Source organism: Crinia signifera, chromosome 6, assembly GCF_055691185.1.
Source record: "Crinia signifera chromosome 6, ASM5569118v1, whole genome shotgun sequence".
NCBI classification, from domain to species: Eukaryota; Metazoa; Chordata; class Amphibia; order Anura; family Myobatrachidae; genus Crinia; species Crinia signifera.
The window spans coordinates 286,122,690-286,138,969 of NC_139222.1; the positions used below are offsets into that span (position 1 = coordinate 286,122,690).

Consider the following 16,280-nt stretch of genomic DNA (forward strand, 5'->3'; position numbering starts at 1 on the left):
CTGAGGAAACAGGAGTAGTGCAGCATGTGTGTAGCTGAGGAAACAGGAGTAGTGCGGCATGTGTGTAGCTTAGGAAACAGGAGTAGTGCGGTGTGTCTGTAGCTGAGGAAACGAGTAGTGCAGCATGTGTGTAGCTGAGGAAACAGGAGTAGTGCGGCATGTGAGTAGCTGAGGAAACAGGAGTTGTGCGGCATGTGAGTAGCTGAGGAAACAGGAGTAGTGCGGCATGTGAGTAGCTAAGGAAACAGGAGTAGTGCAGCATGTGTGTAGCTGAGGAAACAGGAGTAGTGCAGCATGTGTTTAGCTGAGGAAACATGAGTAGTGTAGCATGTGTGTTGCTGAGGAAACCGGAGTAGTGCGGCATGTGTGTAGCTGAGGAAACAGGAGTAGTGCGGTGTGTCTGTAGCTGAGGAAACAGGAGTAGTGCAGCATGTGTGTAGCTGAGGAAACAGGAGAAGTGCGGCATGTGAGTAGCTGAGGAAACAGTAGTAGTGCGGCATGTGAGTAGCTGAGGAAACAGGAGTAGTGCAGCATGTGTGTAGCTGAGGAAACAGGAGTAGTGCAGCATGTGTTTTGCTGAGGAAACAGGAGTAGTGCGGCATGTGTGTAGCTGAGGAAACAGGAGTAGTGCAGCATGTGTTTAGCTGAGGAAACAGGAGTAGTGCGGCGTGTCTGTAGCTGAGGAAACAGGAGTAGTGCAGCATGTGTGTAGCTGAGGAAACAGGAGTAGTGCGGCATGTGTGTAGCTTAGGAAACAGGAGTAGTGCGGTGTGTCTGTAGCTGAGGAAACGAGTAGTGCAGCATGTGTGTAGCTGAGGAAACAGGAGTAGTGCGGCATGTGAGTAGCTGAGGAAACAGGAGTTGTGCGGCATGTGAGTAGCTGAGGAAACAGGAGTAGTGCGGCATGTGAGTAGCTAAGGAAACAGGAGTAGTGCAGCATGTGTGTAGCTGAGGAAACAGGAGTAGTGCAGCATGTGTTTTGCTGAGGAAACAGGAGTAGTGCGGCATGTGTGTAGCTGAGGAAACAGGAGTAGTGCAGCATGTGTTTAGCTGAGCAAACAGGAGTAGTGCGGCATGTGTGTAGCTGAGGAAACAGGAGTAGTGCGGTGTGTCTGTAGCTGAGGAAACAGGAGTAGTGCAGCATGTGTGTAGATGAGGAAACAGGAGAAGTGCGGCATGTGTGTAGCTTAGGAAACAGGAGTAGTGCAGTGTGTCTGTAGCTGAGGAAACAGGAGTGTTGCAACATGTGTGTAGCTTAGGAAACAGGAGTAGTGCGGTGTGTCTGTAGCTGAGGAAACAGGAGTAGTGCAGCATGTGTAAAGCTGAGGAAACAGGAGTAGTGCGGCATGTATGTACAATAGCTGAAAAAACAGAAGTAGTGCGGCGTGTATGTAGCTGGAAAACAGGAGTAGTGCGGCATGTATGTAGCTAGTAAACAGGAGTAGGATTCCACTATATGACACTACACTACATACCACTACACGCTACACCACACTGCATTTTGCTACACTACACTACTGTATATTACACTATACCCCACTACATCCAGCTACATGTAACACTACATCCCACAACACTACACTACATCACGCAGCACTAAACTACTTTCCCCTACATTACACTACATCTCGCAACACTACACTACAACCCGCAACACTACACTACATCCCGCAACACTACACTACATCCCCATACACTACAGTACATCTTACATTTGTACCAAAGGTGATAACAATTAATCAAACTACAGTATTGAACCTATTCTGTAAAACAACCACATGCTCTATACAATAAATCCCCTTCAACAAAACAAACAAATAAGGTGCACCTTCTGTCAGCCGCTATTAACCACATTAACCAGTAGTACAGGTATATTCATATATATAGCTTAATTTAGCTGACCCCTAGCAAAGACTTGAATTTGGGGCCAATCCCCATACAGCTGCACAGCTCCTCCCCCTGTAAACAGCCTGGGAAGACATGAGAGAGGTACATGTTTCCGAATAGCATGGGCTTGCGGCTAAAGTAGACATTGGAGCATAACCCCACTGAGAAATGCTTGCTATGAAGAAATTTTACATTTTTATTATGGAATAGTGGTAAAACACAGATTGCCCCATGAGTCCATCAGTTCACCCAACGCATATTCTGTGACCGCCACAATTTAAATGAATTAGATGGGAGTCCCAGAGGAAAAGCAGGGATCCCATGTGGCGAGTGCTAGGAGTAGGGATTGGTGAGAGGATAAGTACCTAAGCAACTCCAGCAAGAGAGGGCAAGCCCCAATAGCAGAGACCCCTCTGCACCCGGGTCTTACGGCCAGAAGCTACATGAATCAACTGTAGGACCTTTGTGGTATTACCTCTCGCTTCCCAGCCAGGAACAAATCCCACTAAAGATCACAGTGGGGAGAAGCCATTTCAAGTGATTGGCCATCAATTTGGTGAAAAGATTCAACAATCGACAATCGATAGGGAGACGGGTCTGTAACTAGAACACTGCCGGATCCTCACCTTCTTTAGGCAAAACCGAGGACACATCCCCAGGATGGCCAGGCCTGGACCTTAGACATTTGGACTTTATTGGCTGATGCCTTATTCTCGCTGGTTGCGAACGGGCCGCCATAACAGTTCAAGCTTCAGGGTCTTAAAAATGTCAGCCCGCCAATGCAAGGATGTAGGGATGAGATTTTGGTTTGTGAAACAAGATGATTTAAATGAAGGCGTATGTACGATGGTGTTTCTTTTGCAGGAGGCTGTACCCCCTTCCTCTCTCTGCGGAATGATTTATACACCTCCGAATAAGTTCCTTACTGATTAATACATTGTCATATCTGTCCGGCCTCCTGCTAGGATTCCAACCAAACCCCAATATAATGAGGCAGGTGTTTATTTCAGTCACACTGGAGAAGAACAAGCAGTTTATGCAGTTAGTGAGTCTACGTGCAAATACCAATAAATGTAAGAAATTACTATCGTCTACAGATCCAAAAAGTGAGCCTGCTGTATATATATATATATATATATATATATATATATATATATATATATATCACATTTTGGGACAGAGCATCTTTCAAGAGACACGGGACAGGTACCAGGGCAGGGTGACGCTAACATCTTCTGGTTCCGTCGGCTGACTAGCTGATGACTGGATGTCAAATTTCCCTTTTATCGGTGACAAGCACAACCTCGCCACTCGCTCCGTGAATGGAATAGTGTAATTAATATGCATGTGCATAATGATAATTAGGCAACAATTTTGCACATTTGAAATAGATACATTAGCATTACGAATGGAGGCAGTGTAACACAAGGCGAATCCTAATGATATCCCGTCACCAGAAGCCCGACTCCTATTTACAGGGCTGCCTTGGAAATATCGGGGTTAGGGATTTGTGGTTCAGTTCCCCAGAAATCCAAATCCACCCAAATGTTGTGGATCTGAACTGAGCCAAAACCCCGGTCGGAATCTTCCAACAGTTCGAAATTTAGATTTTAAATCCAAATTTTGGATTTTGTCATGTTTTTATTGATTTATTTCAATGAATATCAATTTTTTTTAAAGATTTTTAACCAAATCCAAAAACCGAAACCAAACCAAAACACGAGGATGAAATTACTGTAGAACCAAAAACGTGGCCCGCACACATTCCTGCATGAAGTATTTATTACCTTTATTTATTTATATATTTCTTACCAGTTATTTATATAGCGCACACATACTCCACAGCACTGTACAGAGAATAGTTGAACAGTCACATCAGTCCCTGCCCCAGTGGAGCTTACACTCTATATTCCCTACCACATGTAAACGCACACACAGCCATTCTAGGGTTAATTTTGTTGGAAGCCAATTAACCTACCAGTATATTTTTTTGATTGTGGGAGGAAACCCGAGTACCCGGAGTAAACCCACGCAAGTATGGGGAGAACATACAAACTCTGCACATACCGTCTAAACACCAGAGCTGGATTTTGAAAGAATCAGGACAGCCATCATCCTGATCGGTAAGTAAGTGAGGCTGGGGAAGATGGGGATGGGGGGGGTAGGAGAATTTAAACACCTTTTACACCAAAATCATGGATCGACCCGGTATTTGGAACACGGTTCCAATCCGGGTTGGATCCGGGATTTGCCCGTTTAACACTGCGAAGCCGACCCAGAAAATTCAGGGGACGGCGCTTGTTTACGACATCATCTCCAAGTGTAGGGAAGTAACAATCCACTACTGCAAACTAAAAGGGGTCATATTAGACCAGCGTTTTTACATAAAAGGTTAAAATCATTACAATCCTGAAATATATGATTTAACATTAAAATCTGCTTCAATTTGTTGTCATTTTTTTTTTAAATTCTTTTTACATTTTCTAAATGATAGCGATGTCATATATTTCATAACATCAATGTCTTTTAGAAATGAATATAATTTGTTAATAACAGATGAACGTCTTAATGCAAGTTTCATGTATCTTCTGCTCCAGATCCCTCACGGACAGCCTTCGCTGCGTAGGTATACTAGGTAATAAAGCTTCTTTAAAGTGTCACCCTCACAGAACACGCGGTGCCTCAAACGCAATCAATAGGATTTACCTAAACGCAGAGAAGCCGGAGCCTACAGTACTTTTAATTAACAAGCATTCCAGCTCATCCCTTTCCGCAGAATCCCACCGCCATTAACGAGGGACTGCCAGGCAAGGGTGTTCAATCCGTTATTAACACAAAGAACAAAGCTGTATTTTTCTTTAGCGCAGGTTATAGAGAACTCAACTAATAGTCTTCCATTCTGCAATTCTCCCCCTTGGGAATGTTCCAAACTCAGGGTCACGTAGCTTTGCTGATTTATGTTCAAGCGTTCAAAATATGAATTTATCCTTGGCACAGCTGGCAGAGATGTACAATGCAGGGCCTGTATTCCCGGCCTTGTCTAGAGGCTGCCACGCAGGCTCCGATGGACCGGCGACGCAGCCCGAGTGCCAACAGTAGACACAATGAGCTCTTCCTGCCAAAAAGCTTCCTGCAATGAGCGTTGGCCGTGTGCTGCTAGGATAGAGATTTCATTCTATGCCATGCGCTGGGAGACAACGCCCCGGCCATTTTCGCCTCAAAACGACCCACTTTTTATTTTTATCGCTACCTGTCTTGTGCTGCGACGGCCAATTAACGGCAACCTGTAATAGAAGAGACGTGGCTAGAGATTTACGATGAAGGGATTGTGAAAAGGTCAGCGGCGGCTCCTGCTATAATTAAACTTTTCATTAATTTTTCAAATGCACAATATCCCGCACATAATGTACGAATTGACCGGCTGCCCTCGTCATAAATAATTTATGGTAAATGTTTCAATATTAATGGTAATTAAAATCTTGTCTCCGGGGCTGTCCAGATGGCTCGGAGAGAAAAACCTCGAGCGTTAAAAGGAAATGCCGCAATGTCGGATGTGTCCGATGATTCTGTCGATGAAACAAATCGAAACGCCACCTCTGACCGGTAGAACAAACGCCTGGACCGTGAGATATCCAGAGACCAGGGAGCTGTAGTCTGTCGCTGTTGTAGTGATAAATATTGTTGTCTTTAATGTGATACACCTCGTGTGATATATTATTTATCGTCCTGCCAGCTGTGAGCTTGCTAAAGGTTGTGTACTAATCAGCATGTAGCTCCTGTAGCACCCAGCGGTTTTGAGGGTACGCACAGGAAACGCAGGGCCCCTTGACTGCCTCCTGCACACCCCCCCCCCCCCCTATGCAAGACTCCGAGGGCCCCCGCAGTGAAGACCTGCACATGCGCATAAGCAACAGGCCAATCAGACCAGAATGACCCTCTAAGGGTGGTGTTAGGCACTAAGGGGGTGGTTAGGCACTATGGGGGTCAAAAGGGTTAGGCACCAAGGGGGGTGGTTAAAGTTAGGCACTAAAGGGTGGTTAGGCACTAAGGGGGTCATAAGGGTTAGGCACCAAGGGGGGTGGTTAAAAGTTAGGCACTAAGGGGGAAATTTACTAAAGGAAATTTGTAAAAAATAGGTGTATTTGTATCCAGAAATACACTTATTTTTGACATTTACTATCCCGAAAATACGGCAATTCGTAATCGTATTGATGTGCTATCAATACGAATACGAATTGCCATATTTTCGGGATAGTAAATGTCAAAAATAAGTGTATTTCTGGATACAAATACACCTATTTTTTACAAATTTCCTTTAGTAAATTTCCCCCTAAGGGGCTGGTTAGGGTTATGCACAAAGGTGGAGGTCAGGCTTAGGCAATAAGGGAGTGGTGAGGGTTAGGCACTAAGGGGGTGGTTAAGGATTGGCACTAAGGGGGTGGTTAGCAATAGGCACTAAGGGGTTGTTAAGGTTAGGCACTGAGGGGTGGTTAGTGTTAGGAACTTAGATGGGTGGTAAGGGTTGGGCACTAAGGGGGTGGTTAGGGCTGGGCACTAAGGGGGTGGTTAGGGTTAGGCACTAAGGGAGTGGTTAGGGTTAGGCACTGAGGGGTGGTTAGTGTTAGGAACTTAGATGGGTGGTAAGGGTTGAGCACTAATGGGGTGGTTAGGGCTGGGCACTAAGGGGGTGGTTAGGGTTAGGCACTAAGGGAGTGGTTAGGGCTGAGCACTAAGGGGGTGGTTAGGGTTAGGCACTAAGGGAGTGGTTAGGGTTAGGTACTAAAGGGTTGGTAAGGTTAGGCACTAAGGGGGTGGTTAGGGCTAGGCACTAAGGGGTTGATTAGGGTTAGGCACTAAGGGGGTGGTTAGGGTTAGCACTAAGGTGGTGGTAAGGTTTAGGCACTAAGGGGGTGGTTAGTGTTAGGAGGTTTAGCCTGCAGTGGGGGAGTTCGTCTTAGGCATCAGGTGGGTATGGTTAGGCACTAAGGGGTTGGTAAGGGTTAGGCACTAAGGGAGTGGTAAAGATTAGGCACTAAGGGGGTGGTTATGGCTAGGCACTAAGGGGGTGGTTATGGCTAGGCACTAAGGGGGTGGTTGTGGCTAGGCACTAAGGGGGTGAGTAGGTTTAGCCTGCAGTGGGGTAGTTAGGGTTAGGCATCAGGTAGGGAGGATTAGGTTTGGGGGGGGGGGGGGTAGAGTATATATATATATAGCAGCCCACCTATTTATTATTATTACCAGCTATTAATATAGCGCACACATATTGTGCTACGTGTTACAGCAAACATCTGACCATTCACATTACTGATATATCCTTTCCAATCACAGACACAGAGCTGTCACACAGGTGATGCAAGGTTAAGGTGTAACAATAGTAAATGTCCTTTCCTCCCCATGGATATGTCACAGGCACACAGGGTACAAGCCTGATCTCACGCCGCAATGATGTGACAGGTAACCCGACCTTCATCCTGTATTCATTCAGCAAAGGTCAGAGGCAGCGCTGCTAGCAGCTGGTTGGCCGCGCACACACACAGGCACCATAAGCGCACTGAGGGGGTGCAATGAGTACGTGGACCTGACATGCGCAGACGGCCCGTCGCCGATATAAGCCGGCTGTACTGCGCGTGCACCCTGTTAGCACCCTGGACGTCGAAGCGCCTGTATTACCATGTATATAATGTGAATTCATTTAGTCACTTATGTCTGTCCCAAAAAGCGACAGAAGTGTGAAAAAGTATTAAAGGGAAACAATCTTCAAACTTGGAGCAATGACGTGATCCCTGTCAGTCACACTCTGGTCGCATTGTTTGGGATCATGCATCCGCGATACGATCTGTATGCATGTGCAGTCATTCGATTATCGATAGAATTGCAAATACGCACAACAGCGATCAACACTGAATCAGGCCTTCAAAGCAGAAATGGTTCAATCTTGGAAATGGTTCAATCTTGACCTCGCGGACATCACTAAGGGCCTTATTTTGGTTCATTCTTTCTGACAAAATCCTTCTTAGATGGGCAAAACCATGTGCACTGCAGGTGGGGCAGATGTAACATGTGCAGAGAGAATTAGATTTGGGTGGGGTTTTACTTCAAAGTGAGATCTATATTGCAGTGTAAAAATAAAGCAGTCAGTATTTTCCCTGCACAGAAACAAAATTACTCACCCAAATCTAATTCTCTCTGCACATGTTACATCTGCCCCCCCTGCAGTGCACATGGTTTTGTCCATCTAAGAAGGATTTTGACAGAAAGAGTGAACTAGAATAAGGCCCTAAATGATATCGTTATCAATATCATTCACTGCGCTCCCAGAGAATTGAGAAATTTACTTCAGTTGAACATCGGTCCGGACAAAAAAATCGTCCACATTTTTGTGGGTGTCAGCAACAAGTACATATTAGATTTCACACAGCGCTGGCGCAATATACGCCGCCATCTTCTCCTGATCAGATAAACAGGTTTTATACGAGGTCCCAAAAACTGAAATAACTAAATAAAAAACCCAAATCACAGAGCAGCGGATCCGATATAAAGTTTTTAATTTAAAGGTAAAAAAACAAGTCAGTAAAACACAGAATTTCTATCGCCTCATCTGTGTCGGCGGCTGCGGCAGACGGAATGATAAAAACTGTTATTCTGCTAATAAAAGAGCAGCGATGGGAACTTTAAGTTCGTCTTTCGGTCTCAGTAAGAGGAGATGACATTTCCGTCCCTGAAATGTCTTTATTAAAGTTGCTGCTGATATGGAGGAACACTGTCAGGAGGGAACGACGTGTCACTAGGTTTAAAGAGAGGGAACATGTACAGAGCTCAGATGTCCTTAATATGAGTTTTCCTGGTTAACGAGACTCCGTGATAACAATTTCTGACACGCTTTCATGTGAGCCTTGTTCATGCACTGGGAGGAAAGGGCAAAGGCACAGGGGCTGAGGGGGGCGACTCGTTCTCTTCCCACAGATTAGGAATATGGGGCATGATTCAGGTTGGCTCACTAGGCAGTGTATATTTGCCCATAAATGCCGCTGCCGCCCAGCTGACCAGGCCCCCACCCTCAAATCTCCTCGCTCATCGATTTATTTCTCAATCTATGGTGAGTGAGGCACAAAGGGGGTGGTTGGGTAGGAACTAAGGGGGTGGTTAGAATTAGACACTGAGGGGTTGGTTAGTGTTAGGAACTAAGGGGGCGGTTTAGGGTTAGGAACTAAGGGGGGTGGTTAGCGTTAGGCACTAAGAGGGGTGGTTAGTTTTAGGCACTGAGGGGGTGGTGAAGGTTAGGCACTAAGTAGGTGGTTATGGTTAGGAACTAAGTGGGTGATAAGGGTTAGGAACTAAGAGGGGTGGTTAGTGTTAGGCTCTAAGGGGGTGGTTAGGGTTAGGAACTAAGGGGTGATTAGGGTTAGGCACTATGGGGGTGGTTAGTGTTAAGCACTAAGGGGATGGTTAGGAACTAAGGGGGTGGTTAGGCACTAAGGGGATGGTTAGGGTTAGGCACTATGGGGATGATTAGGGTTAGGAACTAAGAGGGGTGGTTAGGGTTAGGCACTAAGGGGGTGATTAGGGTTAGGAACTAAGGGGGTGGTTAGGGTTAGGCACTAAGGGGGTGATTAGGGTTAGGAACTAAGGGGTGGTTAGCGTTAGGCACTAAGAGGGGTGGTTAGTGTTAGGCACTGAGGGACTGGTGAAGGTTAGGCACTAAATAGGGGGTAAGGGTTAGGAACTAAGGGGGTAGTTAGGGTTAGGCACTAAGGGGGTGATTAGGGTTAGGTACTAAGAGGGTGAGTAGGGTTAGGAACTAAGGGTGATTAGGGTTAGGCAATAAGAGGGGTGGTTTAGGTTAGGAACTGAGGGGGTGGTTAAGGTTAGGCACTATGGGGGTGGTAACTGTTAGGCACTAAAGGGGTGGTTAGGGTTAGGAACTAAGGGTGGTTAAGGTTAGGAACTAAGGGGGTGGTTAGGGTTAGGAACTAAGGGATGGTTATTGTTAGGCACTGAGGGGGTGGTTAGGGTTAGGAATTAAGGAGGTGGTTAGCAATGGGCACTAAGAGGGGTGGTGAAGGTTAGGCACTACGTAGGTGGTTAGGGTTAGGAATTAAGTGGGTGATTAGGGTTAGCCACTAAGGGGGTGATTAGTGTTAGGCACTAAGAGGGGTGGTTAGTGTTAGGCACTGAGGGGGTGGTGAAGGTTAGGCATTAAGTAGGGGGTTAGGGTTAGGAACTAAGGGGGTGGTTAGGGTTAGGCACTAAGGGGGTGATTAGGGTTAGGTACTAAGGGGGTGATTAGGGTTAGGAACTAAGGGGTAATTAGGGTTAGGCACTAAGAGGGGTGGTTTAGGTTAGGAACTAAGGGGGTGGTTAAGGTTAGGCGCTATGGGGGTGGTTAGTGCTAGGCACTAAGGGTGTGGTTAGGGTTAGGAACTAAGGGGGTGGTTAGCGTTAGGCACTAAGAGGGGTGGTTAGTGCTAGGCACTGAGGGGATGGTTAAGGTAAAGCACTAAGGGGGTGATTAGGGTTAGGCACTAAGGGGTGATTAGAGTTCGGAACTAAGGGGGTGATTAGGGTTAGGCACTAAAAGGGGTGGTTATTATTAGGAACTAAGGGGGTGGTTACTGTTAGGAACTAAGGGGTGGTTAAGGTTAGGCACTAAGGGGTGGTTAAGGTTAGGGACTAAGAGCGTGGTTAGTGTTAAGAACTAAGGGGGTGGTTAGGCACTAAGGGCGGGATGTATTAACATACATCGTCGCCCTTCGCCTCCCGGCCGCTGCGATGCCAGCGCATATGTACTAACATTGCGGTGAGTGAGGCCCCCTCCCCCCGATACCTGTACTGTGGTGTGCAGGGGTCTCTGTCACCTCCCAGCTGCCTACTGCTCCCCTCACAGCTCAGTGTGGCTGTCCCCGGCGCCTCCTCCTCCCCCCTGCAGCCGGATAGACGTCCGGCTGCCTCGCTAGGGGGAAAGGGGGGTCTGCGAGGCGACGGGTTTGCGGCAGAGGTGGCGGGCAGCAAAAATAAGCCAGGAAGGGTTGTTGTCACTACAATGCAACAGCGCTTAGGTAGACACATGAAATAGGTCGACGTGGCTAAGGTCGAAAGTATCGGAATGTCGACAGTCAAAAGGTTGACATGATTTTCCACGTTTGTTGGTCAGTCTCATCAGAGGAGCTACCATTGCGCCAGCCGGCTGATGAGGCGCACATGCGTGTCCATGTCCGCCAGCCCTCCCTCCGCCAGCTTGTGAAATCTGGCGCGCTGGCGGCAAGGGGGAGGCCCGCTCCATCTGTAATAAGGGTCAGCCTGAAAAGCGTATACCACACCGTGTACGTATTATATATATGGATAACAACGCGCGCTCCCGCGGAAGACTCTCGCTCAAAACGTATCAGTAAAACATTTCTTTAGAACAACCTGTATGACAGTTTTCGCTGTCTCTTAAGATGCGACTTGTGGAAGCGCGGTCGCATTGTGCGGTTGGATACTTACGTCATAATCTGATTCTCCACTCCCGGATCCACCAGCGCACCATCCACAAAGAGCATATTGGAGGTAAAACCGTACTTCGTCCACGAGCGGCCCTCGTCAAAGCTGAGCCTGGAGACAGAACAAACACATTTCATTAGAAATCCTGCCGACCCAGAGGATCCGTCTGTGCTGCAGAAAGCGAGTGCAATCATTATTAGAGGGCCGCGCAGGTCAACATAGCAATTTTTCTTTAAATATATATTTTTTCATGTGGACTGTAATTGGAAACCTGTCCCCAACCAGCTACATTAATTGGGGGTCCACATTGACAACAAAATACCTTTAAAACATCATGTCGACCTTTTCATGCATAATGATGACACAGTACAATAAACTACCTTCATGGACAGTAATATACAGTCTAACATTCCCATAACCAGCCAGTAATATCCTACAAAACCACAGAGCGAAGGGTGAGACGTCGCACAGAATTCTGGGTAGAGAAATGTGAATTGCTCAGAATAATGCGCAGAACCAGCTGATGATCTATAAATACAGAATGGCTGGGTAAGAGCGGGCACGGCCAGGGGTACAGTGCCAACATCTATCCTGCCGGGCAGACTGTTCCGGCTGTGTTAGGGATCAGCACACGCTATCAGTGGCATCAGGGCTTGTGAGGTCAACGGTGTCTAAGTCGGCAGTCAAAACGAAAGGACGGACCACTATTGGTCGACAGTCAAAAGTTTAACACATTAAAAAGGGTTGACATGGTCAAAATGTCGACACAAGCAAAAAGTTGTCAATGAAAAAGTTGGCATGAGGTTTTTTTTTGTGTGTGTGTGTGGGGGGGGGGGGTGTCTATGTCGACATACCACATCCTTTCCATGGCTCACTGTGCTTGGCACACTATTATGTTCCCCTGACACATCTACTGGGATGGTAAGTCCGTTTCAATGTTAACGTTTGAGTGTGTCGTCCGCATCCCCCCCCCCCTCGACGGAGAGAGGCCCCGCCCCCCTGCTGTGCAATTCCTGTAATACTGGCATTTCATAGCGGGAGGCGTGGCCACAATGATGTGATCGCAATGGCCACACCCCACACAAGTCTCAGTTGTGAAGCTCTGCCTCCATCCCACCCCTTTCACACCCGCTAGCCCCGCCCCCTGCTTCCTCTATCTGGCTGACCTCTCCTGGAAACAACCCTGTATTAAATGATGACAGGATTGTTTCACACTGCTTTATGTTATAAAAGACAAAGCAAAAGGAAACTAACTAAATTGTACATGTCGGGGGGAGTGAGGGGGAAGGGCAACAAATGACTTTTCTCAGCTGAAGGACGCCATAGTGACTGCTATAGTGGGTACGGCATCTATTGGATGATTTATACAGGCGCAACAGGGGCAGGACCACGGCAATGGCGCCTCGGGGGACATCCCTCATTATACCAGTCCCCCACGTTCTCAGTCTGTCACATCTACACGAGCGCGTAATGACCGGTTGCTTACCACAAATGGCGCACGGACTGCGGGGTGTGTTTCATTGCCACGAGTGCCCCGCCCCAGTCTAAGAACCAAACGTTATATTCTTCTTCAAAAATCTGCAAAAACAAAACAAGCGCAAATACAGTCAACGAAAACAGCGCTGTAAATTCTATATAACAAATATACAACTACGGGATTATTCTGGTTGACTCGCTTGGATGCGAATTCGCACCCTTGTCAGTCCGCCCTGCGAATGGCAGACTGCCCGCCCCCCATTCGCACACCATTAGTCATCGATGATTGATTTATTAGCACGCCATTTGCATGCCATCAACCATCGAAGATTGGTTTATTAGCAAAGCTTGATATTTTGCCACCAATGGCAAACGGCAGAGTTGCGGCAAATCTGCTTTTTATTTTCAGTGTAGGGACGGTCATCAACCATCGATGATTTAAAATGATGGCGGACACTTATACCATCAATGGGGGAGAAGCAGACGGTTCCCCACCATAGATAGCATGAAAATACCGGATAATTTTTTTTACATTTTTTTTTACAAGATGTTGGGATACTGAGGGTAGCTCCACCCCTGATAACCATGAAGTCCCGCCCCCAGGCTCTGATTGGCCTACAGCCCAGAAAATAGAAAAGCAGGGATGGCCATTGGTAAGTGAAACTATCAATGGCTCCCATAAAAAAAAAAAAAAAAAAAAACAGTTTAAACCCATTGAGATTAATTATCAATTATGAATGGTATCATTGATGGAAAGTGTTTTGTTCTAAACGCCCATCCCCCAATTAGCATGCAGTCGAGTGCTTTGTGAAGTACTGTATCCTGACGCCGCGCTGACGCACTATTGCCAGTGATCAACGCTTCGGTAGCAACTACATGAAAAGTTATCTTATATACATACATGTTTCCAGGTGTTTCCCCCATCTGAGGAGATAAACATATTGGTGTTCGCTGGTGATAGTTCAGGCCCGACATTACCTACAAGAGATACAAAATATATGTCTGCAACAGCAAATATAGTTCTGCAATTAATAACATTCTCAGAACATAGTATCTAGCAACAATGATTGATGGGAGGAGCCTGTAAAATAAGGAGATTGATGGGAGGAGCCTGTAAGATAAGGGGATTGCTGGGAGGAGCCTGTTACAGGACTGATGGCAAGAGCCAGGCTGACCATCAGACTTATGGGAAGAGCCTGTAAGATAAGGGGATTGATGGGAGGAGCATGTAAGATAAGGGGATTGATGGGAGGAGCCTGTAAGATAAGGGGATTGATGGGAGGAGCCTGTAAGATAAGGGGATTGATGGGAGGAGCCTGTAAGATAAGGAGATTGATGGGAGGAGCATGTAAGATAAGGGGATTGATGGGAGGAGCCTGTAAGATAAGGAGATTGATGGGAGGAGTATGTAAGATAAGGGGATTGATGGGAGGAGCGGAGCCTGTTACAGGACTAATGGCAGGAGCCAGGCTGACCATCAGACTTATGGGAGGAGCCTGTTAGATCAGGCAGCTGAAAGGAGGAGTCGGTTAGATCAGGAGTAGTGATGAGAGGAGTCAATTGACTGATGGGAGGAGCTGGGTTGATCACATGACTGGTGGGAGGAGCTAAGCACTGATTATAAGCATTAGTTCCCACTCTCTAGCAAAGTTTGTGTTTGCGGGATGATATTTTTGAACTGTGATGACCAGATAACCTAATTACTCCTAAACAGCTAGTCTGAGACGACCGTTCTATAATGAGCTTGTGGTTTCTTATTACATTGCATATGGCCACTTCTTGTAACATTCGTAATCCGGAGAAGATGTTTTGAAAGCAGCGACTCAGAAAGGAACACCACCTGCGCCAGTCACTCCCATAAGAAAGCCACAGAATGAATGACCCCCCACCTGAGACCATGTTGACGCACCAATTTAGGTGATGACCGCCACATATCGCACAGAAACAGGCGTCTATACATTTATCCTGTCATTACAGCAGCGTCGTAGTCCAATAAATGACATTGTTGGCTTTCGCGCAATCCAATGACCTCCTGACCCTAATTTTTTAGGCAGCGTCTATACAAATACACAAATACTGCTCGCGGCTTTTTGACACCACGGAGAATTACTCTTAATTTAACGTTCAGAAATACACAGGGCGCATCTCAGCCAGCTGGGAGTTAACGCCGCGTGATTGAAACCTTTCAAAACGTACAAGTCTCAGAATCGACTAAGTGTATAAAATGTCACGCGTGAGTTCTCCGAGCCTTGATGCTTTGCCAATAAATCATTCTCCTGCTACAAGAAATGTACGATGGACCGTTATTGTTCTGTAGAGGTAAACAAAGGTTTTTCATGTTATTATCTATCGTCAAATTGCCCCGTCGCTCGATGGCTCCCATGTTTCACACTGTTGCTGTAATTTGATTCCTAGAAATTAAATATGAGATATTGCGATGAATAAAGACACTGTCTTTATGTCACTGTACCCGTCCCCCCTTTGCTTTGTTCTGAAAAGTTGTAAAATTCTATTATCATGTTAAATGTCATCGTGTGATGTACCTGTTGATTCTGTCCTTTCGAACACAAGGTTTCCCTGATGAAGTCCCATATAGGATGAAACGCGTTGGGTCTTTGCATTTTAGTTCACACAAAGATATCAAGAACAGTAACCTGGAAGGCTGTTTTATTTTACTACTATACAATATCTTGTTTTTATGAAAAGTGAATCAGTTGGGGATCATATTTTGAACGTACTTTAAAATCTGTTAGGTTGAAATTTGTTATATTTTGAATCAGAAAACAACGGGTGTACAGATGGAGCCCCTCTCCTTCATTCTCAGCGCTCGCCAGAATGTCCTCGCTGGCGAGCGCTGGACACACAGATGTGCTGAAACAATTAAATATACGTTTATTTTTTATATAATACTTTTTTACGTCACCGCTGATGTTGTTTGCTGGGACTTGTTGTACCCCTAAAGGTAAAGACGGTGTTGGACTGGGGCACGAAGGGAAGGCAATGATAGGGGGTCATTATTTAGGGGTGTGGCCAGCCTGCAGTGGGGGTGTGGCTAGCTAACCATTAGAGAGTGCGTGGTCTGGTCTCCTAGATAAATATATAGTATATAGCAAATATTGCTAGCGCATGTGACTGATCTAGAACCAGAGTATACTGTAGGCCTCTCTCTTTCTCTCTCTCTCTATATATATATATATAAGAGGCCATTTATAATCCGAGGACTCCAGATGGCTGAATGTGTAGGTCGACAGCAATAGGCCCATATGCATTAGGACATTGACAAAAGGTTGACACAAACAAACAAAAAGTTGACATAAAAAGATTGACACATGAAAAGTTGATGTGAGTTTTACACATTTTTTGATGTCAAGGTCGACACCTGCGCCCCCAACAAGTGTACCGCATCCTCTCAGCGCTCGGCGCACGTTACCGTCTCC

General features: G+C 46.2%; 1 protein-coding gene across 1 annotated transcript in view; it reads right to left on the bottom strand.

Moving 5' to 3' along the window:
- The window catches only part of SORCS3 (sortilin related VPS10 domain containing receptor 3), a 519,093-nt gene that overhangs the window by 83,439 nt on the left and 419,374 nt on the right, over positions 1 to 16,280 (bottom strand). The window contains exons 12-14 of the mRNA XM_083149862.1: positions 13,745 to 13,821; positions 12,854 to 12,945; positions 11,371 to 11,478 (exon numbers count right to left, since the gene is read on the bottom strand). Coding sequence (XP_083005988.1) covers positions 11,371 to 11,478; positions 12,854 to 12,945; positions 13,745 to 13,821 — 277 coding nt within the window. The remainder of the gene's footprint in view (positions 1 to 11,370; positions 11,479 to 12,853; positions 12,946 to 13,744; positions 13,822 to 16,280) is intronic.